Source organism: Hippocampus comes, unplaced genomic scaffold (assembly GCF_001891065.2).
Source record: "Hippocampus comes isolate QL1 unplaced genomic scaffold, H_comes_QL1_v1.1 scaffold45, whole genome shotgun sequence".
Lineage (NCBI taxonomy): Eukaryota > Metazoa > Chordata > Actinopteri > Syngnathiformes > Syngnathidae > Hippocampus > Hippocampus comes.
Genome location: NW_017805783.1, coordinates 4,211,698 through 4,237,768, shown reverse-complemented (window position 1 = coordinate 4,237,768; position 26,071 = coordinate 4,211,698). Strand labels below are relative to the sequence as shown.

Sequence of the window (26,071 nt, the reverse complement as noted above, 5' to 3'; positions counted from 1 at the left end):
TTATCGTTAATATAAACCTTCAACTGCCACATTAAGACACATGAACCAGCAACACATACAGTACAGCACTTTAAAACAGTACATCTTAATAAAAAGAGATACGTAAGCAGAACTTAAACTTGCAAAACAGAATCACTCATTTCAAAAAAATGATCAACATGCAAACGTCTTTTTTTTTTTTTTAATTTTGTAATAGTAATTCATTTGTTGCGAGTACAATAACATTTTGGATCAATTTTAGTAGGTGCACTGATAATAATATAATTGCATTTTTTTCATTCTCCTGTTTTACTGATAATAGAGCTTAGGGAATAGCGGGGAGTTTGATTTCTTGCGTAAGTGTACTTCACCATGGTCACTAAAGCTGAGCGCCACTTCTTCCTGATATTTTGTCATCGGTAGGTGAATTAGAAGACGGTGTTCAAGCGCTTTCAGTAACTTGAAGGTAGAATAGGGCTACACAATAACTGTTAAGTAAAACTCCAATCACTTAATACTTAATAATATTCTTTTAGTTCTTAAGTTGTTTGAGTTGTTGAGCTTTAATGAATCTTGCAATGGTTTCCCCAAACCATTTGAGTTGAAATAACTCACGTTTTACCTTAAACAATACTCATAGGCATTGTCTCTCTGCTTTATGGGGACAACTACTATTATTGGAGTGCAGTTGGGGGACCTTTTCTCTTCTTAATGCTTTTAATTAGGCTGTATTTCTCTTCTAGTAGACCTCGGTACTGCCCATCATGTTGCAGCTTCACGTGGTACTACGTTGAAGTTGCGCAACACAAAATTCATACTTACCTGTGTCATGTAAAAATCTAGTTTAAAAAAAAACAGCTGTTTTAAAAGCCATAATATAGCAGGGATTAACCACAATACACATTTTGACGCTGGGATGGATAGTAACATTTACAAGCAGTTCAAATCTGATCTTACTCCAAATTCACCTAACGTAGTATCATTCAAATAATACAATGACAAAGTTTGAATGAGTTGAAACGAAACATTTATTTCAGTCTGGAAAAGCTAATGATGATGAAGGCAAAACTGCTCCCAATTTAAATGGGCTTTAAAAAAGAAGATATTACAAGATTGTGTAATTTTGCATCTCACAAGCGAGGCTATAACAGGTCAACAAGTAGAAGAGTAAACTGCATAGCTTGTGAGCTTGACACACAGCATTGCCCTGTCATTGGTTAAATGTTATACAGTTCTGATGAAACTTCTTATACGACACACGGTTACCTGGTAAGATTTTGTCTTGTTTTGTTTTTGAAACTTTGTGCTAGTATATGCGACACAGTTTTATTCACATTTTTGCTACCAGTGAGATAATCATATTAAAATTGCTATTATCCAAACATTCGAATCTTCCCAAGGCAGACTTGGTCCCCGGGTTTTACTAAATAATCACTCAATTGCTCAATCAGCTCATACAGCTTTGTTTCACATGTGCAAAAAGCGGTCTTTGTTGAGAAGAAAACAAAGACTAACCTTGCATGACCAAGCAAAGCCTTTGCAAATGTGAAACTGTGATGCTTGGGTTAATCGTGGGCACTTGTACTTTGCAAAGCCCCTCTGTTAAAATGAAAAAGATGTTTCCATCTAAACTTTGGGGAGGTGAGTTTAACATGACTAGCTGTCGGGGAAACCATTCTGCTGTCGAGAATGTGCGGAAAGCATTTCTCCCTTTAAGGGTCACACCATGGTTGAACACTGATAACGAGAAATGTTTGGTAACACCGTCTGCTTTGTAATCACCTGCTGCCCTGAGGATAATGAATGTAATTCATCTCCAGGTGACCAAACAGGGGAATGTCGTGCTCATGGGAATTTAGGCTCGGCATTCTTCTCCAAGGGAAACTATCGTGAAGCTTTGACCAACCATCGGAATCAGCTGGTTCTCGCCATGAAGCTGAAGGACAGAGAGGTAAGACGCACGCACGTTGTTTTGAAATTGAAAAAGCAAGCTTCCTCTACCAGATAATGACGAGAGCTGGCAGCATTTTTTTCAGTGTCTTATCAGCTGTTTGTGTGGGATTGTACTGTACCAGGTTTTCAGCTGCAGTATTTTTTTTTTATTATTATTATTTTTTTAAGAGACCTGTAGGACACACAAATGCTGCTGCTCTATTTACTAAGAAAGATGTATTGAGTTGGAATGAAGGTGACATTGAAGGAGGGATGCATTTCAAGGACAAGGCAATTAAAATGACCTTTTTACCTTGCAACACTGTCATGCAGATACATAGACTGCATTTATATGTTTCATGTAGCGGGAAATAAAGGTTTATTTGAGGATGTAATTCAGACAAGTGTGATATGGAGGTAGACTGGTTAGCACATCCGCCTCACAGTGCAGAGATTGTGGGTTCGAAACCGGCCCTGGCCTGCCTGTGTGGAGTTAGCAAGTGCTCCCCTAGCTTGCGTGGGTTTTCTACCGGTACTCCCTTTTCCTTCCACATTCCAAAAACATGCACGGGAGGTTAATTGAACTCTCTAAATTGTCCCAGGTGTGATTGTGAGCGCAAATGGTCGTTTGTCTCTGTGTGCCCTGCAATTGGCTGGCAACCGGTTCAGGGTGTACACCGCTTGCTGCCCGAAGACACCTGGGATAGGCTCCAGCACGCCCCACGACCTTTGTGAGGATAAAGTGGATCGGAAAATGGATGGATGGATAATTCAGACAAATGAAGTTTATTAGCCATTGAGAGCAAACAAAAACTGTCCTGTGACGTCCTCCATCCTGTCCTTTGGCCCGTGTGCTCATTGTCGGGAGCTGACAGGTGCTTGTATTCCAACACAATTGCCATCAGCCAAGGAGAAAAATAGCCTCCATTTCCCCTTCATTCCTTATCCTTCCGACCAGGCTGTTGAGTTTGCTTGTTTGTCCTTGCTGATATCACAAGGCATTTAAACAGTCCAGTCAAAGTCTGAACAATGCAGCAGGACAAACGTTTCAAAAATTAGATCAGAGGCCTCCTCGACATCTCCCCACTGCACATTTTTAGGATATGTGCAGAGAGAGAAATATGATTGAGGGGAGCACCGAGTTTAGATTGAGCGTTGAGTGAGTGCTGAAGTAACGTATGCAAGGCCCCTAGTCTGTGGCAGTAAACGTCTAATTTGTTATCTGCATGCACTTGTGTCGTAGCACACCAGTGTAGCCGGCATGCACATGTTGCTTCTTAGCAATCTGCACACTGTCACCCAATGCTGAGATACTGCAGGAAAAGTGGTGATCATGAATCCCACAAACAGTTGAATCGTGTAATGTCCTGGTTGGCCTAGTACTTTGTACAAGCCCTCCCTCCCTTTGCTGCCCGTTCACCCGAAAGCCCCTCTAATCAGAGTCATATGTGTGTCACACCACCTGGCCTCGCTCCGTACACATTGGAGCCTGGTGGATTGCTCATTACAGCTGGGTTGGTGTTTTTGTTTCTGGTGTGGACTTTTTATCTGGCCTTTTTTAGGTTGAGGTCATTTCCTAGAGGCCGGAGGTGGGATGTTGTTTCTGACTGGATTTCCAGGACATGTCTACCTTCGAGTGTAGAACAATGAGTCTGAGACCTGTGGCGCAGATTACTGTCCATTTGTGATAGAATAATTTATAATGAAAGGTTTTGGAGAATTGTGGACCATTAAAAGAAGTCAACAATTATTTCACAAATTGTCTGACAACAGAGCCCATGGACCGCATGGCTTTGCTGTGGCTTATAATTGTGGTTTAGGATCATATTGAACGTAACATTATTTCTCGTACATGGATGGCAACTTAAATACTTCAGTGGGCTGCAATTTTCTTATTAGTGCTACTGTGGGGTCACAGAAAATGACAAAAATACTATTTTAAATGTGAACAAAATATGTGCAAAATACATGCTCTGAAAATACTACACATTTTTTCAATGCATGTATTAAAACACCCACTATCCTAACCTAAAGGGTATGAAGCAAACAGCAATATAACCATACACTGTATTTTTTATGCATTTTTTTTCTAGTGTAAAGGGTTCTCTTGTATTAAAATCAAACCCAAAAAAAAAAAAAATCAAGGTTGTCAGAAAATCGCTCAATACCTGCCCAACATTGAATGCAAGCATTCATTTTGTAAATTTTTTCACAAAAATCAACTCACTCAAACATTTAATATTGAGATACTTTGTCCCGCATATCATTCCAAATGGACAAAAAATATTCGTCCTACTCATCTTGTGCAAAGTGGTACAGACCCCGTCTGTACAAGACCCAGTGTTGGCGCGACTAAGACATGTCTGTCATCTGGTGGTGACTTGTGATATTACAGCTTAAAACTGCAGTCAAACCCTCCATATCCGCAGTTCGGCACCCGCAAGGTCATACCTTTACAGATTTTTGATGAGTATGAATTTTGATCTGTCATTTACAATTCAAGCAAGGTGTTCGGCACCTATTGGTAAAACATGTACGACTAACGTGCTTTGTGTAATTCTACTACTGTAATATGATTCCAAATCAAGTAGTAATTCCTTACTAATACTTCAACATGGTGAGGTCACTTTAAATCAAGAAGTGTACATATCCGTGAAGTTTACATGATTCTTTTGAGGGGGCCAACAAAAGAAACACGTAACAAGAAATACGGGCCTAAAATGGCCAACAGCACTTTAAAATGAACACTTGTAACATTGATAGTTGAGCACAAACACATCAAGAAATCAAAAAGGATGTGTGCAACGTCTAAAAAGGAAACAGGATAAGAATTCAGAAAGTTGAGGCGTGTTCAGGCTCAGCGTCCTTTGTCAGCCATGACTGCGTGCTGCGGGCCTAACCAGTGAGGTCATGACTTGTGCAAAGTTAGTGTTCCTTTAAACACGCAGCCCTTTTGGAAATATTCTCGGCAGCTATCAACACAATCACACTTCCAATGACACCTCGGTCTTCAGTTTTCTTCAAGTCAGCATCATTAAAAGAGGTGAATGTAAAGCAAAGCTGTTAGATTACGTTTCCCAGCAAACGTCAAGTCATCCTTCCTGTAAGCCCGTGGCGTTTTCATCTTAAATAGTAGGTTTAACAAAAGGGAGGTCACCCCCTAATTTTGGGTGTGAGTATTTAGGAGAAACTGAGCCGGGTTGACGGCAGCGCAGTCTCTAATTACGTCTCGTGTGATGTTCAAAAGACTCAACAGCTGACTCCCCCATCCCCAAATTGAAATCCAAATTGAAATGAAAAATTACAATTCGGGAAAAGTACAGGAGACAGAAACTTTCTTTTCTTGGTTCACCCCGTCTCCTACCAGCAGTCCCATTTTTAGCTTTGGAATTGTTTATATACGCTTGCTCTCAGTCCATCTGCTGTGATTATGTATGCAAACTTTGCTCCCGACAAACGGACACAGACTGTTTTATCACTGATGTTTATCTTTTGGCGAGGTTGAGGGGGCATGGATTCTGGTAAACCTCAGCTGGTATAATGACAGCGCTGAACCTCTAAATATGGAGTGAACAACAAGGCTAAAAGTGGGAGTTCCTCTTGACGGGGTCACAGTTTGTCAGTGTATGTCAACAAGCTTGTAGAGGAGAAGATCATTAAAGAGTCTTTAGGACATGAGGCTTTCATGCTTTCATTCTTTCACTGGGCTGACACTGATAAAGGATGGCACAAGGGGAAACGGGCACCACTGTCTCTTTCCTTTACCATCCAATACTTTGCTGATTAAAAATTGCCGCTTAAATTTAGGATTTGACGAAGAGACAAGAGGGCAATTTAACTGAAATATTTGGCGGGGGCACGAGTGGAGGAGAGTCGCATCAAGCGTAATGAAAGAGGACGGCCTATCTGTCTGTCTGCCCTTGTTTTTGTCTTTTTCACCAAGGTAAGGGATCGGCTGTTCTTACCAAAAGCTACTATGTGCAGTAGTACTAGAAATACCAGTAAAGCACCATGAAGAAGAATAAGAAGCTGAGGATGCGTGCTAGGCTGAGATTCCAAAGTATACATGGTACAGTATTCCCAGCCCACGTTGTATTATTAATGAGGCACCGCCTCCTCGGCCTAGTGGTTTAGAACACCTTTACAGCAAATCGCTTAATCATGAATCATGAGGGATGGACAGCTAGTGTCAACCAATGGGCCATGAACTCAACTGGGAAAGAAGGATTCGCATGTTTACATGCTCTTTTGTGTATACACATTTTTTGTTGTAGAATTTACACACGGAAATTATTGCACATGATTTGGGATTCCTTCTTCACAAGCAAATTGAATGTTTTGCGAAAAAAGACATTTGAATTGTTCTGCCCTGTACGGACTACGCTTGCTGATCACCGAGTTATTACAGAAGAAACAAAAGATGAACTGTTAAGGCCGCTCTAATAATATTGGACTTATATCCAAACATTACCGTGCAGTGTCTAAAATGAACTACTCGCTGTTGGTAAGTTAAGTAATTCATCTTATAATATCGGACCCTGTCTGTTTTTTTTTCTCACCTTTTCATGCAATAATTGGCAATGCTGAGGGACAGATGAGATGACAAATAAAAAGTGACACAGTCACAGCAGACCATTCACGTGCTGTTGGGGTGCACTACATGATTACAGATGAGAGCCACCAGACCCGTCGGTATTGCACACGATTGGCAAATAGGGATAGAAGCGCCTGCTACAAATTTACACGGCAACACGTGGCAATGAGGAGGTCATAAAAATGTTGATCATAACTGAAATCGAAAGTCTTGTCCTTTATCCTGGCAGGTAGATTTGATGTCGCACGGTTAGAGGGATCAAGACAAAATGCCCCCACTCTTTTTTCATAGATGTTGCCTGATGATAACGGATGGATGCCGATTAAACACATTCCAGCAGAGCGCGTGTTCACATGGTTTTGATTGAACTGAATGGCATCGCCGTGTCGCCAAGTGAAACAAATGTTTGGAGTGGTCTCATAAAGCTCACTTTCAGGACACTTTCGGGACAGCCTGCGAGTGATGCGGGGAGGAGAACTTAAGTGTCTGCTTTCAAAGTGTGAGATTAATTCATTATCTGATCTCATCGGCCTAATCCTTAGGACTCAGCCAGTGAGTCATTTTCATGTGAGTTCTCATCCCTCGCCTCAGGCCAGTTTAAATGTTATTCACCAATAACTGAAATACATTTGTGATTCCCTACTTCAGCTAAACCCGATAATGCCTTCTCTTCCTCTTTGTCCTCTGTCCAGCCCAGCCCTCGTCCAGAATGGCCGCAGAGCCATTTAAAGCTGCATCCCTCTCTCCGACCCAATCGATAGAAAGGCTGTCAGCAAGATGAATGGAGGGTTTAGGAAGTCCATTTTAATGAAGGAGAAAGTGAGCGAATAAGAGAAAGAGATGTACTTGGACGCGGGGGGGGGGGTCACAACTGGTAGTTATGAATAAAAGCAAATAAAGGGTAAAGAAAAAAAGAGAGGACACTGACAAATGCGTATATACATGTATTGAATGTGTTTTGAATTGTGAGCCTGCTGTATAAAAGCATCTCCAGTCAATGATGAATGATTGTGAGGAGAGCATTGAGATGTTTTCGCAACAGCTAATGCTAATTGTAGCTCAGTAGTATTAAATGAAATGACGTGCGCCCCAAGACAAAAGCCTTTATTATTGGACTGTGGGGATTTCATCTCACTGCAAACCTCTACGTGAAATCCTTTGGTTCATGAATTATGAAATCCTCTGGATCATGACTCATGTCTGTGGCTCTGTAGTTAAAAAAAAACAAAACAAAACATCGGTATGGGTTGGTATATGTTGACTCTTACACAAAATATGTGTCTTGGCTCCCCAGGTTGAAAAATAGAGACTCTCCTGAATAAAAGGTCAAATAATTAAAATTTTAAAGTCTTAATATGATGCACATAGAATAAGATGTCATTATTCATATTCAGTATGGATTGATTAATGATACGCTCTACCTGATGATAATTATGTGTGAAAGAGCTCAGATCATTCATGAAGTACATAACTTCCTCATGTCTTCACTCACGGGACGTGATCATAAAAAAATTGTCATCTTTTTTACTCCAAAGACAACCCCACTGGATTTCAAATGAAATGAAAAAGATGTTGCAGACTTTCCTCTTTAACTTAAGGGGTTTTACGGTACATCCGAATCAGGTAAGCACTGTAGGAATTATAACAATCGCGTGCAGGCTTAGCTGTATGGCAGCATCGAATATCTTCCAGTAAAAACAAGTTTCCGTGTGAAACCAAAACCACCTCAGTCATCAACATAGTGATTTCCAGTCAGTTGTAATTCCAACATCCGTTTTATGTACGAGGTCTTGCGTTGGGTGGATAAGGACTATGTGCTCCTTCCACAAGTGAAGCATTTCGCCCCCTAGTCTTATACACATTTGATTTTAGGCGATCTAAAATGTTTGTTTGCAGTCTGTTTAATCGGCCGATATACCCCATATGTCATTATGCCGAAAAGACTGCATGGTAATTAGTGATTAGGAGCTGAGGGAGAAGGTTGATGGAGGAGTCAGTGGTATAGACAACAATGTCCTATGGGCACGGCCCCGGCTGAACCCTGTTTTCACTCATTGGAGCCATTTCTGGCTTTTGTCACCAAGGCTTTAGACAAGTCAAATTATGCATATGGGCTATTCTTCTGAGCTCGACGATTGCATGAAAATAGAATACCACAGGTGTCTCAGCATTTCTCTTTTTCCTTTAAACCGGATGGAAAAAAGTCCCTTGGCTTTTTTGTTTTTTTTTTCTTCAACATTTTACGAGGAAGTGAACCAGTGCTGACCACTCACCCTTTAGTTTGAAGAGACTTGCTCTTGTAAACAAGGGAATCATGAATGCCAGAGAGTTCAACATCGCTACAAGTACGTATTATATAGTGTCGGCACATACTGGGATGTCAAAGAAAGCATTTATCCATTTTCAGGGAATGGCTTTTTGTAAGGCTCCTGACATTGCGCCAGGGACCGGGATTAGAGCTGCTTAGTCTGGCTCATTCCAAGCCTCCAAACAATACATATACACTAAAATATGCTTTCATTCGCTTTCTTACTCTGCCTCTCAATACTCAGTTTAGCCATTGTCCCATGTTAAGGCAGTGTCAGCATTCTTGTCCCTGTGGCACACTATTGAGTCCTTCTCCAATCTCTCTTGGATGGCAGCCCCCTTACTTTATGAGGAGGTGGGATGTGTCTTTGTGCAATGAGGTCTGAGAAAGCAATAAAATGGATTGAAAATACGAGGCCCCAAATGAGTGAAATTAAAAGTACTACATCTTAAGAGAAGACAGAGGCCTGCGGGTTCTGCCTGGATATACAGGACCACGCGCTTCACTCAATATGGTCTCAAAATAAAACTTGATACGGGCTGTTGCTGGACTCACACCAATGTCCTATCTTAAATGAAGAATGGAACCATGTGGCACCGGGGCTGTGAAGTATTCAGTCGTGAGACCAGAGGCGCAAAGGCTTCCCGGGTGTTTTATTGTAGCACAGTTCACTTAAAAAAATTTAGTACCTCTTGCTGGTGCTGTCATCAGATTTAATTGCAGCTTGTGACAAGCTTTGATGGAAGGGACTTGGTTCCCTTGTGGTGGCACATTTTGCTATGCGCACACACACACGCACACACACACACACACACACACACACACACACACACACACACACACACACACACACACACACACATACACACACACACACAGGCAATTGTTTTTTTTTTTACATTTATTGTCAAATGGTGTAATGGCTTCCAAAAGCAGATCCATATTGTACCATTTTGTTTGGTGTCGTAACTAAAGTGGCATGTACGGTAGTGGTGCTGTCCTTTGATCACTCTATATGGAAATATTATATCCTTGTGGAAAGCAATCAGCAAATAAAATTGTGTGATTAACAACAAAGTAAGGATTACAAGGTCTTTCTTGAATGCAGCATATTGGTGTGTTACAATGTGGTGTGCTGGTAATATTTTTATTTACATTGTTGATGCAGCTGCCACGGCCTGACCTCCACCTTTGCTGCAAAGGCATCACTAGAAGTGCGATCGATACCTCACACAAACTACAGGACTAACTACTCATGCTACTCTAATGCATACGTTTCAATGATGGACTCAGAGAGAGGATACTTGGAATTGATTGTTTTATTTTTTTAAAGCTTCTTTCAGCTGGAAAAAAAGAGGAGACGTTGAATTAAACATTTTACCCATTTAATGGTTTCAGTGTTTATCAGGAAATCAAAACTGAGCTGTTTATGTAATGTGAAGGATATTCACCCTCCAAGTCTGAAATACCAGCTTTATAATGTCCCTATATTTTAACTTTGCCAAAGTGGTCTCCCATCCAGTGCTGATACTCTCAACATTTACAGGCTGCTCCTCTTTTTTTTGCCACTGTTGTTAATGAGGAAGATGCTGTGCAGTGTGTGTTTTTTGTGTGTGTCTGTGTAATGATTGGAGCCACTGTGAATGTGTGCATGGGCACGTTTTCGACTTCATCACCATTCAGAGAGGCTTAGCATGATTTGAGTAGTGTGATACTCTGAAGAGTTAATGATGAGAGAAGCTGTCGCTCCACAGAGGCCAATCACACACTACTTTCTGATGGCATGCCGAGGCTTATCTTGGTCGACGTTTTGTGTGTCTGCTCGTATGTGCTGCATTGCTTGAAATGTGTGGGAACATACATGATAGGATTTCAACAATCTTTTTTCGCATGATAGCGTCCGTACAATCGACTTGTGAACGCCATTAAAGTAGATGTGATTCCATTGTATGAGTGCTTGACTTATGAGGGTTTATGAACAAAGTAGATGCAATAAGCATACAGCTTCATTATGCTAGTTGGAGACTGACAGATAGCGCAAGCATTTGCTTTAGTTCAGGGCTACATGATGTGCTGTGGAGGCCGGTGGTGTTTCTCCCTTCCCTGCGCTCCAGGGGACAGTGACGGGCTTAATGACACTGTTGGGGTTACAGCATATCGCCAACTCATTTTCCAGTGTGATTGGAGTTCGCTGTGGGTAGCGTTTCATCAGTGCTGAGCAGACAAAAGGGACCTTTCCAGTGTTGTCTTTGTATTTGTGCGCAGTTTGCCAATGCCTGCCGTTCTGGAGGGATGCAAGCAATGGCTTTACGGCTGTTATATGGACTGTGTCACAATCTCACATTCTCAGAGATGATGAGTTTTGTAGGGGCTTGTCTCTAGCGTGTACTCCACTTGTTTATTGCCCGTCATATATACACAGCAATGCACTTGCTGGAAAACATTAAACAGAGGAGTCTGCACAAATGACATTCTATGTTGAGGTCCTAGTAAAACTATGCTGCCTTTGCGAGGTACTTGATTCACAACGAAACAAATTCCTTTCCAGATTGACTTTTTGATTCAGGAAGAATCATACTATCCCTCTAGGAAAATACCAGCATTGTTTTATGTTGTTGGCTCACAATCCCAATTCTGTGATGTTTTTCTTTGCCTTGCACACTTCAAAGTTGGAATGAGTAAAGCGCAATTTTAGGTGATTGTTTAATGAAGAATTTAATACTGAATCTACAAAGCCTTCTGCCCATTCCTATAATGCTGCCCAGGTGACATTTTAGAGACTTGTTACACTTCACAATAAATTAGGCCTCATCAGTTTCAGGCAACAGATGTCAAACGAGTCATGTCATGATTGCTGATGTTGGCTCCATTGTATTGCCCTCTGCTTTCCTTTCTCACTTTGACTCTCTTTGATTGGTCCCTCCGAATCTGATGGGTTAAGCATATAGTATGGCAGTGAAGCCTGCATCCTGCCTTGCAATGCCAGTGCAAACATAGCCCTGATTGCTCCATTCCACCAATGTGACGAATCCAATGAAGCACACTGGAAACCACACTGGTGTTTTCTTCGTTCTCTGGCGGCTGATATAAGATGAGCTCAATTGGTGCTTGTATTGCTGCTTTGAGGCGGCTGACTCTATTCGGCTCTCGCAAAGCATACAAAGTTTCCTCTTGCCGCTCTACAGTGGAGAGAGTCAATGAGAGCCAACTGTTCCTCCAACACTGGTAAATCCCAGAGCTTACTTTCCGTGACCTTGAGACAACTGGCATTGTCAAAACATCAGCCCTTTAAATTCTAACAATATCCCTGCATGAGCATTTGGTAAACATTTTCCTCTATCCTCTCTGCCACCCTTAACAAAACAACACGTTCACTTTGTGTATCTTCTTCTATTAGGATTTGGCGCCTTCTCTTCCCGCAGAAGACTTGAGTTAAAGTAGCAGTGACAAATGTGTGTTTAGGTTTTCTGGGCGCAGGTTACTCTAAACATACGTGCATCTCAGGTGGCTCAGACGACGTGCCAGCATAATTTGTGGTTGAGGGTCTGTAACCATCACTCTTTCACTATGTCTTCTATTATGCCAAGGGCAAGAGATACAATCAGAGTCCCTGCCAGCAAGTATTTACCCCGCCTGTCAATCAGAGTCCGGTGGCGTGCGCTCGCAGCCGGAGGCAGCGCCGGCAGGTGGTCCAGTATCGCCCAGAAAGCATGTCTTGAAAGCAAGCCATTATTTCCTGGTCACCCCTTCTTTTTTTTTTTATCTGCGCCAAACCTTTCTCTACAACTTGACTTATACTGTACTTCATCTCCTACGGGTGATCATTTTCATCCTTTATTCTGCCTGTTAGCTATATTACCAGCAGAGCAACGGCAGAGTTCTGCTGCATGTGTCTGGCCTAAGAGCACATATTTTATCCTCCTGTGCAAGCATGGGCACATGATATTTAAAATTGGGACATAGTCCACTCTATACCTCCATACAGGCATATATTTCTCATATGGCACATATAAATGAATGTCACAGGGATTTCGTTTCGATCGCACTCTTCTGAGTTCAGTTCATTCATCTTAAAGCTGTGTCACAGTAGGAGCTGCTGATAGGCACCTTTTGTGCAAGCGGAGGTACTATATGTGTGTGCATATATGAATAATGTGTTTGCTTATGTAAAACCCAGCAGTGGGATCCTCTTTTCTTTGTTTGTCAATCAGAGAAGTTCTCTCTCCTTGGCGATAAATTGAAGGGCTCGGTGATGGTGAAACATTTGGGTTATACAGATATAGCTCGGACACGCCGACAGTCCATGGAGGAACGAGGTGCAAGAGCGCTTTGGTGGTGCTTCCCTTGCCTTCAAGTTCCACCAAGTGCAGGTGTCTAGCACATGCTGGGTGTTACAGGTTGCCCATGTCACGGTTACTGCCCACAACAGTCGTGCCAAGCTCGTAATTACGTTTATTGAATAAAAGCACAGAGGGGAGAAGGGATTTGTGCAGTGAGCTTGAGGTAGACTGAAGTCCTTTACCTTCATGGCATGTCATTGCGAATTTACTCAAACGGCACAATACAGAGTCTGATGGCATGAGTTGGAATGGGCAGTATTTTTGTTGTCTCTTTAACCTATAGGTGAGAGATGAGTTCTTTGGTCCACGACTGGGATAGATCAGATACAGGGGCTCCTTGCTTCTTCGAATGAACGCAAATTCTGTCCAACCTGAAGTGCCTCCATTGCAAAGCAGTGGGCAGAGACACTGTGATTTTCATGGTTTGCATTAATTTGTCAATACCAAAGTTGGCAGTACGAGTATATTTACAGAAAATGTATTGACATTTGGGGTGTGCACCTTTTTAGCTTCAGCATGGAAGAGCTCGCCAAAGCCCAAACTATTCAAGATAATGAAAAACAAATCATAAGCAACATCAAACCCATTTCTAATTTTTTGATCGGGTCATCGACTGGCTCAAGCTGTATTGTGACAAATTCATTCAATCATGACTGATTTTCCGATTCAACTTGTTTTCCATTACAGTCCTAATTGACAGGCATTTTATTTTGTAGCATCTGCTTCTCATACGTCTAATAAATCAAAGAATGAAGGCAAAGCCCAAGAGACCTTCCATCTTAAGTTGATTATGCCACCATGAAAATGAAGAACCTCTCCCCAGGCTGACTCATGTGAATGATGAAAATTTGCGAGCTCTCTAAAATTACAGTATAGACAGAAAGACACCGTAAGCTTTGACATCAACTGTAATGTCATAAGGACAAAAGCTAGAATTGTTGAACTGACATGGGCGAGATGATATATTTCCTTTCCTTTATAATGTTTATTACAGATGCAGATGACAATCCAAGTTGAAGTTCATGTTTGCACGCACTTCAATGCACATTATTTGACTTTACCAATTCATCACTCTCTTCCCTTTTTTAAACTCATATTTGTCTAAACACCAAGAAAGACCAGTTAAACTAAGCATTTGAAAGCATCCCAGACTCAATTTCATGGAAATCTGGTTTCAGCAAGAGTTACTGTTGCTGAATGGATTAGAGGCAGAGTGCCTCCGTTTGAACTGTGAGGTGCTGACACTGGCGTCATTTTTTTCATTGTGTCAGCATGCTCCAAGCAACAGCTCTGCTGTAGATCAATATGATCTGGCTCTCTTAAACCTTAACCTGCGTAACTTTATCTCTATTCTCCTCTCCTCTACAATCCTCATCTCTCCTCTGCTCTCCCTTCCGCTCCTTTCCAAGCTGAAAAAGTCTTCTTGTCACAGAAAAAAAGGTTGAACAAAGTAGTGTAGTATGTCAGACCTGATTTGTCCAGCTGTTTGTGCTGTCAGGGGCGGTGCCTCCCATCCACGGGCTGCCAAAACATCCTTGAATGACCAACGAGTGCAATGTCCTTGGATTGACTGCCCGGTTTCCTGCTGAACTCTGTCGTATGGAGTTGCGGCCTTGCAAGCTGTGCTTTATTTGCCACTGTGTCAGAATCAACTCGAAGCCATAACAACAGCAAGTCGGATTCTCAAGGATAGGCAGGTTAAAATGCTTACTTCCTTTTATGAATTTCACTATGATTAGTTTGATGTCGGTCCAATGAGCCAGATTCTATTTAGTGGTTAGCACAGCAAGAAGGTCACTCCTTAAAATTCTAGCGTGGGATTCTTTCTTTGTGAAGGAAGCCTGCTCTCTCGTTCTCAAGTTTACCTTATGACTTACTCATATATTCATGTTTAGGGTACTTCTTGACACTTCCATTACGTACTTCTTGAGGCTTTTGATGTGGATTTCCATTGCTCTTAAGGGATAAAATGCAGAAGGAAAATTGTGGCGACAATGGTAAATGGTCTTTCACTAGTATAGCGCTTTTCCAACTACAAGACACTGACTTCTCATTCACTTATTCATGATACAGCATCAGGAGCAACTAGGGCTTCAGTATTTTGCTCAAGGACACTTTGACCTCGTCACAAGGGCCGGGGATCGAACCACCAACCTCGGCTTTGGGAGACAACCACTCTATCACAGTGCTATGCTGCCCAAACAGTTTAGCCACATTCTTACTAAGCAGTTGAATTTAGAATGCCATTGCATGGTTTACAATGAGCGATGTAACAGTTAAAGTAGAAAATGGAGGACATCCAGCATTTTCTTTTTTAATTGTTTCTTTTTGAAACATTTTTGTGCCTTTGGGGGATGTTTTTAGTGCAAGGGTACAATTTAGGGTCCATCTCGCACTCGAAAGTGACAATTCTATGTTGAACAATCAACGGCTCGAAATGTAGTGAGTGCCTTGTTAGATTTCCGTGAAGGATAGGTGCCAAAACGTGGTCGAATATGGGTCAATAATTTCCTTGCCCTTTGCAACTTTTGTCAATGGACCCTCAAAAAAATGCTGCACTCTCCCAAAGTGAGCCAAATACTACTCGATGGAAACAGGGAATGAGATTTCTGTTGCGTGTTCACTCAGAGTACATTTAGCCTCTCCTAAAGGCTATTAGTGTACAGAACTAAAGACTAAACAAGCATTATGACCCTCTTTCTGCAAGCTTAGAGACTCCTATAAAGTGGCAGGCCTTGATGTTTACCTCAGAGCCGTCCTGAAATTACTTTCAAACACCACCATGATTTCCTTTCCTGTCACCACAAGGTCTCTAAAGAATTGATTCCCTTCTCCGGCAGACATCACACAGCTATGCCTGTGGAGATTTGACTTCGGCACAGAAATAAGCGGCAACCCTTCGAGGCTTTGCTCTGATTTAGAGTACATTAAGATCCATTCACAGTGCCCCGCTTCCCGAGTGTGCCACCACTTCAATTTTCTCCTCAACTCGAGTTTATATTCATGTGTTTATATATCGGAGGGCAGGAGGGTCTGCTTCTGTGTCAGAACAATGCTGACATCCTGTCACAGGGGACCGGTGTTGTGACAGCAGTGTGGGGTGTGAGAGGGGGTCATGTGGAGGACATGTCGCCAAGAACCAGCTCAGTTACCGTCCTGCCCTCTCTTCATTTTCCTTACCCAACATTTGACCATTTCTTTAAACACAGTTTTGTGTGAGAAAGAATATCAACATCTTGGATGGAGCACTCAAATTTTCCACCAACTCCAGTGGAGACTGTGGGATTCAGTTTGACTTTGTGGCTCTTCTGATTTCTTCCTCTCGACTGTTTGCCACCAATAGCTGCCGTACTGCCTCAAACAGGCGGAAAAAATACACAAACTGCACAAATGTGGCCACACAGACACACACTCACGCAGTGGCATGAAACCCACAAGCCTTAGGATACTCTTGGAGTAAGGACATTTGAGGGAATGCATACTGGGTCTTGAGACTAACCGCAAATGATCTCCCATTTAGCCTGGCACCACTGCGTAGACTACCCACAGCTCAGACAAAAAAGGCTTTTTCACAAGCCAAAACTCCACGGCATCTTATGTGTATCATTAGCTAACCCCATGCAATTCCCCCTTGCCCATTGGTGCGGCTGCATCTTGTTGCTGCTTGTACAGTAGAGGTGGGTGTGGGAGGGTCCTGGAGCAGACAACTTGGAAGCTGTCACGAGTTGCCCTTAACCGTAATTTGACCTTTGGTGACAATCACTCCTTTTGTTAACGTGTCCTGTCGAGGCTAAAGCAATTATCAAGCTTCAGGCCTTCTGGCGTCATATATCTATGAGCTGGAGGTTGCACAGGTTACAGATGAAGAAGTGGCTCCTGTAGTATCGGTATGTCACCGCTGCCAGTCAATCAGATTAGTTCCGATGATTGATTTGAGAAATTGGTTCACAGCTAGCTATTGTTTGGTTATAAAAAGCACTCCAAGAATAGGATATGCTCGAGGATGTTTTTTTTTTTTTTTAATCTAAGAGAAGATATGACCAACAGGAATATTATCTTTGAATCAGAGAGCGTGCGTCGGCTCTTATTTGTGTGAATGTGTGTTTAAGTGAGCACTCAGCCGCAGCTGTACCTACCCTCGCTTGGCAAAGCACAACATTCCCCCGCTTAAAAAACAGAAGGTTTTGATATGGCCGAGTGACTGTCATTTGGCCAATTTAATTGCGGCTCCTGTGGGATCCATATCCAAGCATTGGACCGGGAAAGAGAATGAAATATAAACCTGTAAAGCTAGATGAATATTTTATTATCTCTCTCCCCGCCCCCAGCATCCACACAGATACCAGCAACATTCCTTCTTCATACAACACCCCTTCTAGCCGTTATGATTTCATACAAGCTCATGTTGTTGGTACTGTACGCATGCACATGCAGAAATGTTCGCTGAGGCTAGTTTTAGAGCATTGTTGTTCTGGTCTGTTCCGTGTTCATTACATTGATAGAGAGATGTTTCCTTTTACTGTCAAGATGCATTTGTAGCAGGGAAACCAGATGTGAGGACGGCCACAGCCCGGGGATGTATTTAGCATTCTCTCTTCTCATTCTTCAAACACGATCTCTCCCATCGCTTTTATCTGCCCCTCTTCCTCGCCCCCATTGCCCAACTCCCCCCAACCACTCCCACTAGTGTTCACCGCCAGCTAGCTGCTCGTGCTGCTGGAGTCTATCTTGTTAAGGGAAACACTGGTGCATGGTTCTCCTCACCTTCCCTCTGCAGTGCCTTTTAATTAGCCAGCTGGCTTTCCCTGTGTGTGCGCATGTGTGCATGTACTTGTGTTACACATAGATCTGTAAACTCAGATTGCGGGGACTCACCACCCATAAATCCTTAGATTTTATTTATTTATTTTTTGATAAGGTTAGACGAGTTGTGGTTAAGCTCCAGGGAAATTAATGTCAGTCATTGTAACGTCCTCTATATTGATGGAAACACGGAATTGTGTGTGCACTTCAATTAGCGGGAAAACGTGGGATTGTGTGTAGTGTTTGCATGCAACACGACAATCATTCCAGTCACATGAGACATATTTGCACTGACTATATATTATGTTTGTAGGCAATAGTTATCTGTTATTTATCATCTAAAAATAGTCACTCATTAATTGATCAGCAACATAATGTGTTTACCATTGTCTACCCTTAGCAGACATTTCTTAAATATAGAAGCAATTGCTCCAGTTCATGCATACTTACACGCATTATGATGTTAACTATTTCAGATCAAGAGTCTTCATTTTGGTTCACATAAAGCAAATAATAAAAACACAGAATATCATCCATGACTTCACAATAACTTTGCAAAGCTGCAGCATCCATAAGAGTTTGATTGTTATTATGTTGGGGAGCTGAAAAGTTTACTCTATGGCCATGCAACCCAGACCAAAAGGTGATACCCTCCCTGTTCATTGCCATTACATTTTATAGACTGTAAGGGGATGATATACTCAAGCAGCGCTGCTCGCCCTCAAGCTAGTTTGCTACTCTAAACTCAACGTTCTTTACCTTTATCAACACACATGGTGATAGTAATGTAGTCTTGTCCCAAGACTATCCATGAACAATTTATTGCCATGGCAACTGCAGTTGTCCTGTGAGCGCCACTAGTCTATAATTATCACCTTGGAAGGATATCAGCACTCAGATGTCAAAACTAAGGAGATGTTTTTTTTTTTTCCCAAAGTCATTGATATATCCTGCAAGTAAAAGCGTCACCGCCTAACTCGAGTTAGCCATAAATTGCTGGCCAGTGTGAGAAATAAAACACACAACAGGGACTCAGAGTCACAGAATTCATACTATCAATAGCAGCTCTGCCGCATGACATAAGAGGGTAATTATTCTAAGTACGATTCATTACCTCTTGCACATTCTACGAAAGCGACCATTAGTCTAATGTTCTACAGCATATAAACATACTTAGAAGAGGAGTTTATGGATGAGAATGCGGAACAGATCTTAAGCCACTCTCCTTGTCAGGAATAAGAAATAGTCTTGGAGGGTTTGTGATTAACATGGCATCATCCCTCCCATGCCATCTCCCTTTGCATTTGTCCTATCTACTCCCAGCACAACCGGTTTACCTTCAATCAAGAGAGCCTCAGTGAAACATATGGTTGCTGATAAAACACCAATTGAATATTAAGAGTTTTCAATCAAATCAGATGACACTGGACTTGCAAGTACAATCATATCTGACTAGTGATGCCAGTGATTCTTTACTTAGTAATGCGTTATTTAAATAAATAGTCAACAATAACGAGCACATTGTTATCCCTTAGATCAGTTATTCTCAAATAGTGGGGCTGGGGTGCCCCACCCCCTAGGGGTGTGCACTGTGATGCCATTGAGGGTGTGTGTACTGTTGACCCTCGAGAACTTTTTTTTCCCATACTGCAATCTAGATTGAAATGTAATTGCACTTCCACTGCAGTAGCTGGCAGTGGTGCTCTCATGATTAGCATCTGCGCAGGGAGTACTGCACTGGGCGCGGCTGCGGCGCGCGACCCCCCCCAAACCCACCCAACCCCCACCCGCCCTCGCGGGCGTGCGGGAAGAAGTATTAGCTCTAAGGTGGTGTTGTTTTTTTTTTTTGTTTTTTTTTTTTACACCGAGTATGTGCACACACAGCACAGAGCGGGAGCTATGAAGTGCTGTGAACAAACCCTTAAGAGACACCATGGAAAAAAATATGTAACACTGATGAAAAAAAGGAAGAGTAAGATGAAAAAAAAATATTAGTTATTCTTTGTTGTAGGTTGTTGTATTAATTCATTTATTTTTTTGTTTGTTTTTTTTTTTTGTTAATGAGTATACAATGTTATGCGGAGGTGTACTTCTAACAAGTTTATGGACGAATTATACTATTTATAGTTGTGACAGAGAATTATGGGGTGTGTGAAATATTTTCCTTTTCCTAGGGGGGTGGGGGGGGGTAGCAGAAAATGATGGAGAAGCACTACCTTCGATATATGAGTGAGTGGCCCCTACACTTAAATGGGCCAAAAATGACCCAAAGCAGAATCACTATTTTATGCCATTTTGGCGCATGATAATCATTTGTGTTATATTCGGTAGGGCATTTTGGGCCACACAAATTTGTTTTAACGTTTGAAATGCTTTGGTTTTTAACATTTGTAACAGGGGCAATGGGATCAAGTTGAATTTGACTTACAGGAGGATGGCCAACATCTCCACCTGGATGAAAGTCCGAGTGCTCATTTATCGGATATTTCTGATTCAGAGTCCAGTCCTCTCGCTGCTGGCTTTTTAAATAGAATTTGAAGGACCACTTTTGTATTATTTGTAGCACCCATGACACCTTGGATAAGAAAGCGTAGGCTATAAGTAAAAGAGTGATTCAAGCAGCAACAACAACAACAACAACAACAACAAAATCAATCATTGATCTACATGTAGCAACGATATACAAATAAAAGCACGCGCGCGCACACACACACACACACACACACACACACACACACACACACACACACACACACACACACACAAACAAACAGGTAATGTTCACTCCCAAGTTGAATATGTGATGTGGTTTGCATCCTCCTCAGTGATTTTTATTTTTTGGGGGGAGATTACATACATTTTAATAGAGTTGGTCCCCGTAGTTGTGCATGGTCTGCGTCTGTCAAGGTAGACTCTTCATTATCTTGGCCTCCATCTGCAGTGAGAATGCAGTGTTGCAGTCTTACTTTAAAGGGGCGCTCATCAGAGCGACTCATCTGTGCTGGCAAAAGATTGTGGTCTTCCTTTTGCTGCCTATACAGCTGCACTCTGAAGTCAGGCAGATGAGGAATCCTCTATTTTCTGCTCACAAAAGCGGAAGTTTGAGTTTGAGAGAACAAGCGAGGCTTCAAAAGGTACATGTAATTGAGCAGCCTCAGATAGGCTATCTTAGAACATGAAACAGCAACAGTTTGTGACGGAGGGTAATTGCATCCCTGGGTCTGTGTAATGCCTTGTTGCGTCTTTTAACTTGAGCAAAGTGCTGAGAGTCCTTGTGTCAGCAGGTAATTGGTTGCAGACATCAGCAGCAACTTGAAGTGAAGGAAATAAGGCTTGCTAGGTTTGTATACTGTTTGCACATTTTATGTGAGAAAAATAACCAATGCAAAATAGCGTTTGTCCTTGAAAGGGACTATTACTGTATTGATTTATTTTCTTTTTTTAAATCAACATTGTACTTTGGTTTTCATTTATTCAAAGCATCCGAATTTCCTTACGTAGCCCCAGGGCCAAGCAAAGATATGTCCTGTTCACTGCAAGTGCATTTCTTCACATTTGACCTTGGTTGTGTATAAGGCTGGGCAATATATAGTTATATTATTGTTATCGAGATATGAGCATTCTCGATATTAACATTGACATTAGGATATCAGTCACATGACCTTGCCATGTAAAGCTCAGTGCAAACAATATCACGTTTCTCCTTTTAAATTTGGCGTTGATCGACAGCTAAAGCCAGCCAACGATAGTCATCTTGCGGAGGGAGGGTGCGGGCGAAGGAGATAGGGAGGGAGAGATAAGCACCTGCGGCTGGACAGCACACACACGAGAAATATACTTATGTGTTAGCGACAGTTACGCTCTCAAGTATATATAGTTCACTTAGATTGTGTTTTACAACATTACGTGACCATATTTATAATTCCACAGTTACCCGTGGATGAAATAGAGGAGCTTATTGGAAAAATGTACAAGCAGCCCGCGACTTGTTAGTACATTGACTGGGAGAGAGAATAATTCTACAAAACTTTCCAGGTGTCACACAAAAGATGTTCCATGTAATTTCAGAAAAAGGTTAAATTAGTACATAACAAAATTCCCATTACAGTAATCCATCGTTTATTGCGGGGGTTATGTTCCCAAAAGAACCCGTGATAAGTGAAATCCGTGAAGTACTCATCTTTACTTTTTACAGTACTTTTTACACTCTTTATTTTGTATACAATACTGTATTGAATGAAACCAAAGATTAAACCTTTTTTCAAGCCCAAGCATAAAAAAAAAGAAAAATATAAACGTTTTCTTCCAAACAACTGACAGTTTTTACAAATACTGTACAGAACGTTTCATCGACATTGTGGGTTTTGTCATGGAGAAAATTTGGCAGGCTGTACAGCGATGAAGTGTGGAGACTGTTCTCTTTATTCTAAAGTAGTCTCAAGTCCCTTAAGACTCGGGATGCACAATACAATGCAGTGTAAAAAAAAAAAAAAAAAAAGCATGGAAAAAAAATGTGAAACAGCGAAGCTGTGAAAGATGAACCGCGAGGGATTACTGTTTCCTGTGTAATATACATACATATAAAGTATATAAACACAGTACAGTACATGGAACCCAAGGTAATGAGTTAAGTTTAAATAGTTCAAAAATTCAAACCAAGCATGATCTTTTATTGACTTTCATCATGACACAGTCTATGTTACCGGTTCAAGGCTTGACAGTGACCTTCCTTGTCAGAATGAATGTCCTTTCTGGTGGCCTGAGTCCAAACTTTTTCCTGGCTGGTATGGGGTGGGTGGGAGCTGTGGAAGGAGTTGCTTCATTAGCTGGTCGTGTGAAATTAATTGAACATCTGTTCAGGCAGAGAAAGCTGACCCCAGTCGCAGCTGTTTACCCTCTGCATAAACATCTAATAAGCCTGCTCTGGTTATGTGCCTTGGAGATGCTCACATTAACAAATATTTTTTTCTAAAGTGAAAGAAACCTAATGGCATTGAAAAAACATGTTCACTTGCAGGCTGTTAAGTGCATGCCATAACAGAAGATTATTATGCTAAACTGCAAAGATATTTTTGCCAATTAGGAGCCTGAGCAAAGTAATTTCCTTAAAATTAATATGTATAAAAACAATAGTGGTGAGTTGGAAGTTGTGGATGAAGGGGGAAACAAATCATAATATGGACTGAATATTACACTTGATTACAATTAAATTCATCCCATATTCATTATCCCAACTGCTTATCCTCACGCCATCGATCAAAAATCAGTAAAATTAAAATAACTACTATAAATGCTAGTTATGACCAATTCATTTGACATAGATGAGAGAGTAGCAGACAATGATCTCGCTTGTGCCTACTGTGCTTTGGATCCTTGAAGAACAGTGAACATTTGACAAAAAGCTTCCAGGTGTAATTTTTCACGGTGCTCGTTGCCAGTCACCTTGTCGTAGTTTGCATGTTTCGTAGGTTGGTAGTGACGCTTGATTGATATTGAATTCCTTGAAAACAGCCAAAGTCTCTTTGCGAACTAGGTAGACACAGTTGTAAAAATAATAGACATGCCTACCTAATTTTCCATGCCTCTGAGAATTCACACAAACTCCCTGAGCTTCCCTTGAACCACGGTAAGCAACATCACACATGCACATGACGGCCAAATTAGTATCACACATGTCCAAAACCTGAGATCATAAAGATTTACATGGTGTAAATATGTTCCCAAAAAATTCAAACCACCTACAGTATATATCAAAATCGAACAAATCATTGAATAGAGATTTATAAAATGACTAAAATCAGCCCTAGTTTGTGTTTTTTTTTTTTTTCACACAGGTCATTTTAAGTATGATTACTAAAGCCTCAATGCAGTCTTTTTAAATATGGTACACTCATAAATCATTGAAATCATGTCATTTAATAAAAGACAAAAATGTAGTCACCGAACCTCTGATACACTCAAAAGAGCCTCATTTAAGGGACGCCCATGTTTACAGTGTCACTTCAATGTATGCTTCAAACTATAGTAGAATAACTGAGTGTACTTCCTCGGTTGCACTACTTAAACTGTAGGAAAGTGGGAATGGTGTGGTGTCCTGTTTGTAGATTAGACTGGGGTGGAAATGTAATGTGTGCGTGTGGTGTGTGACTGTGTCACACTGCGCTGAGAGGGCGAGAGCACTGCCCAATTGCTCAGCGTGCAGCTTCGAGGGAAAATTCCCCTAAACTGATTGCGAGAAGGACAAACAACCATTCATTATTACATTGCAAAATAAATATTTTTGAATAAATCTTGATTGACCAAGATGACAAGGTAAAGGCTCACAGTCAGTCAGTGTACCCTATGAGATAAGACATCATAAAAAGAAGAAAAAACAAAAAGAAAGAAAGAAAGACATGAAAATTCTTAAAGCATGTTTGTGCGGACAGGGTTTTTCTTTTGTGTTGACATTTTGCTGCCGAACTGCTTTCCGCAGTGCAATTTGTGCTCAAAGCAGTACTCTTGACTATTGGACGGTGCTTGTGGAAGTGGCATGAAATGTCGTTCAGAATACACAGAAGTATTTTGTCTGTTTATAGCCTCAGCATTTCTGCCAGCAGGAAGACAGTCAGCCAGTTGTCCCCCCCTGCACAGGTCTAATGTGAAGCCGAAACCCCTCGACTCACCCGCCTGATTAGAAACTTCCTTTGTTCCGGTGTCGGTGGCACACCGTGAAGTATGATTGCAGTTGGCAAACTGGAGGCTTTGAAACAAACCTACTGCTGCGCTGATATGCATCACACTTTGCCCCCTTCCTTGCTTTGCAACCGCAGATGAGGTCAAATGAGGTTTTCTTGGTCAGTTGGTGTCTGAGCAGTAAGCCTTTTTCAGTGAATTTCTGAAGACTTTTTTTCTGGATTTATACATGCTGGCACAGTGGGGAATTTTTTACAACAAAGCTAATAAAATACTCCTAATTAAATGTGGGTGTAGGTGATTCGGCTTCTTAAAATGTTTTTGTATCTAAACCCTACTCTTTCTCTGTCTGTCTGTCTTTGTCTTTAGGCTGCTTCGATGGCCCTGAGCAGCTTGGGCCATGTATACACAGCCATAGGGGACTACCCAAATGCACTGGCCAGCCACAAGCAGTGTGTTCTGCTAGCTAAGCAGTCTAAAGATCAACTCTCTGAGGCACGAGAGCTGGGAAACATGGGTGCTGTCTACATCGCCATGGGAGACTTTGACAATGCCGTCCAAAGCCACGAGCAGCACTTGGGCATCGCCAAGGCCCTTGAAAATAAGCGGGAGGAAGCTCGGGCCTACAGTAACCTCGGCAGCGCCTACCACTATCACCGAAACTTTGACAAGGCCATGTCTTACCACACTCACGTGCTGGAGCTCGCCCAGGAACTGGAAGAAAAGTCCATCGAAATGAGAGCATATGCAGGCCTGGGGCATGCCGCTCGCTGCATGCAGGACCTGGAGAGGGCGAAGCAGTATCATGAACAGCAGCTGTCTATAGCTGAAGGTTTGAAAGACAGAGCCGCAGAGGGAAGAGCTTCCTCCAATCTGGGTATGTATGCGAAACACTGACTTGCAAAATAACGACAGAAATGCAACAGAAATTTCTCATTTACTGACAGTTCATTAAGAACATCGGCAAAATGTAATTTGATATCATTCAAGTTCCATATAAAAACAGCATTTTCAAATGGCACCAGGACTGTCGGCAAGAAACAATCATTTGCTTGAAGCAAACTTGAATTCGTACTTCCTTCAGAGATGAAAGTCCTCCGGATTTTCCCGGAATTCTGGGTTTTTCAAAATTTTATGAAAATTTCCCCAGAGAATTGAGGAAAATTTGCATAAAATTAATCCGGATATTAGTTGACAACATTGAACGAAGACGCGTTTGAGTTCGTTGTATTGCTTTCACGAGCGTAGCCATATTGAGGCCCTAACACTAGTAACAGTAAAGAGATTTTTGTTTGTGTAATAACGACAGAAGACATGACGGCGTTTGACTAATGGTTTAGTAGAACGAATGGCAACTCGCAACAACAGTAGCAAGCGTCATTTTGCCTCTTGGGTTATACCATCTCAACTAGAACGTGGGGGATAGTCCCCAAACAATTT

The 26,071-nt window shown here is 41.7% G+C and overlaps 1 protein-coding gene and 1 long non-coding RNA gene across 4 annotated transcripts in view; one reads left to right on the top strand and one right to left on the bottom strand.

Moving 5' to 3' along the window:
- Positions 1-26,071, top strand: part of LOC109525017 (tetratricopeptide repeat protein 28) — a 185,100-nt gene that overhangs the window by 123,674 nt on the left and 35,355 nt on the right. For all 3 annotated transcript variants that reach the window (XM_019885235.1, XM_019885236.1, XM_019885237.1), the window contains 2 exons: positions 1,800-1,930; positions 25,001-25,508. In XM_019885235.1, coding sequence (XP_019740794.1) covers positions 1,800-1,930; positions 25,001-25,508 — 639 coding nt within the window. The remainder of the gene's footprint in view (positions 1-1,799; positions 1,931-25,000; positions 25,509-26,071) is intronic.
- LOC109525018 (uncharacterized) overlaps positions 21,457-26,071 on the bottom strand; it is an 8,942-nt gene continuing 4,327 nt past the window's right edge. The window contains exon 3 of the long non-coding RNA XR_002170065.1: positions 21,457-22,131. This is a non-coding gene — a long non-coding RNA (uncharacterized LOC109525018). The remainder of the gene's footprint in view (positions 22,132-26,071) is intronic.